The sequence below is a fragment of the Eimeria tenella genome, genomic scaffold (genome assembly GCF_000499545.2).
Source record: "Eimeria tenella Houghton genomic scaffold, Eth_scaff3236, whole genome shotgun sequence".
Taxonomy (NCBI): Eukaryota; Apicomplexa; class Conoidasida; order Eucoccidiorida; family Eimeriidae; genus Eimeria; species Eimeria tenella.
In genome coordinates this window covers 601-1,118 of record NW_013543078.1, presented here as the reverse complement: position 1 = coordinate 1,118, position 518 = coordinate 601, and the positions used below count along the sequence as shown (strand labels likewise).

General features: G+C 59.1%; 1 protein-coding gene across 1 annotated transcript in view; it reads left to right on the top strand.

Annotated features, from left to right (window-relative positions):
* Window positions 1-11: 11 nt before the first annotated feature.
* Window positions 12-518, top strand: part of ETH_00042430 (uncharacterized protein) — a gene marked incomplete at both ends in the record, with an annotated part of 682 nt that continues 175 nt past the window's right edge. The window contains one exon of the mRNA XM_013376223.1: window positions 12-518. Coding sequence (XP_013231677.1) covers window positions 12-518 — 507 coding nt within the window.

Here is a 518-nt window from a genome sequence, read left to right as displayed (position 1 = left end):
CGCCCCCGCAGGGGGGCCCCCGACTCTGCACAAGAGAGACTGGAGAAGGTTTGGAGACAAGAGGACTTTTGTCCCTTTTTGCATCACCGGATTTTGTCTCTTTTGGAGAAGAGAAAGAAAAAGGTAGGGGGCCAGAGACAAGCAGCAGCAGCAGCAGCAGCAGCAGAAGCAGCAGAAGTGCAACGGGTGCGCAAGCAGCAGCAGCAGCAGCAGCAGCAGCAGCAGCTGCTGCTGCGGGAGAAACAGCAGCGGCAAGTGCACAGGCAGCTTGAAAGGGAGGGGCTTGAGAAGGAGGCGGGCAGCGCAGCAGCAACACCAGCAGCAGCAGCAACAACAGCAGCAGCAACAGCAGCAGCAAGTGCAGCAGCCGCCAAGAGCTCGCCGGAGACGAAGACTGCTGGGTCCCTGTTGTCTAGAAAGCCCACAGAGGCAAATCCTAGAAGACCAGCAGCAGCAGCAGCAGCAGAAGAGAAAATTGGGCCGTCGCTGGACTCCTCAGCTGCACCAAGCGCTGCAAC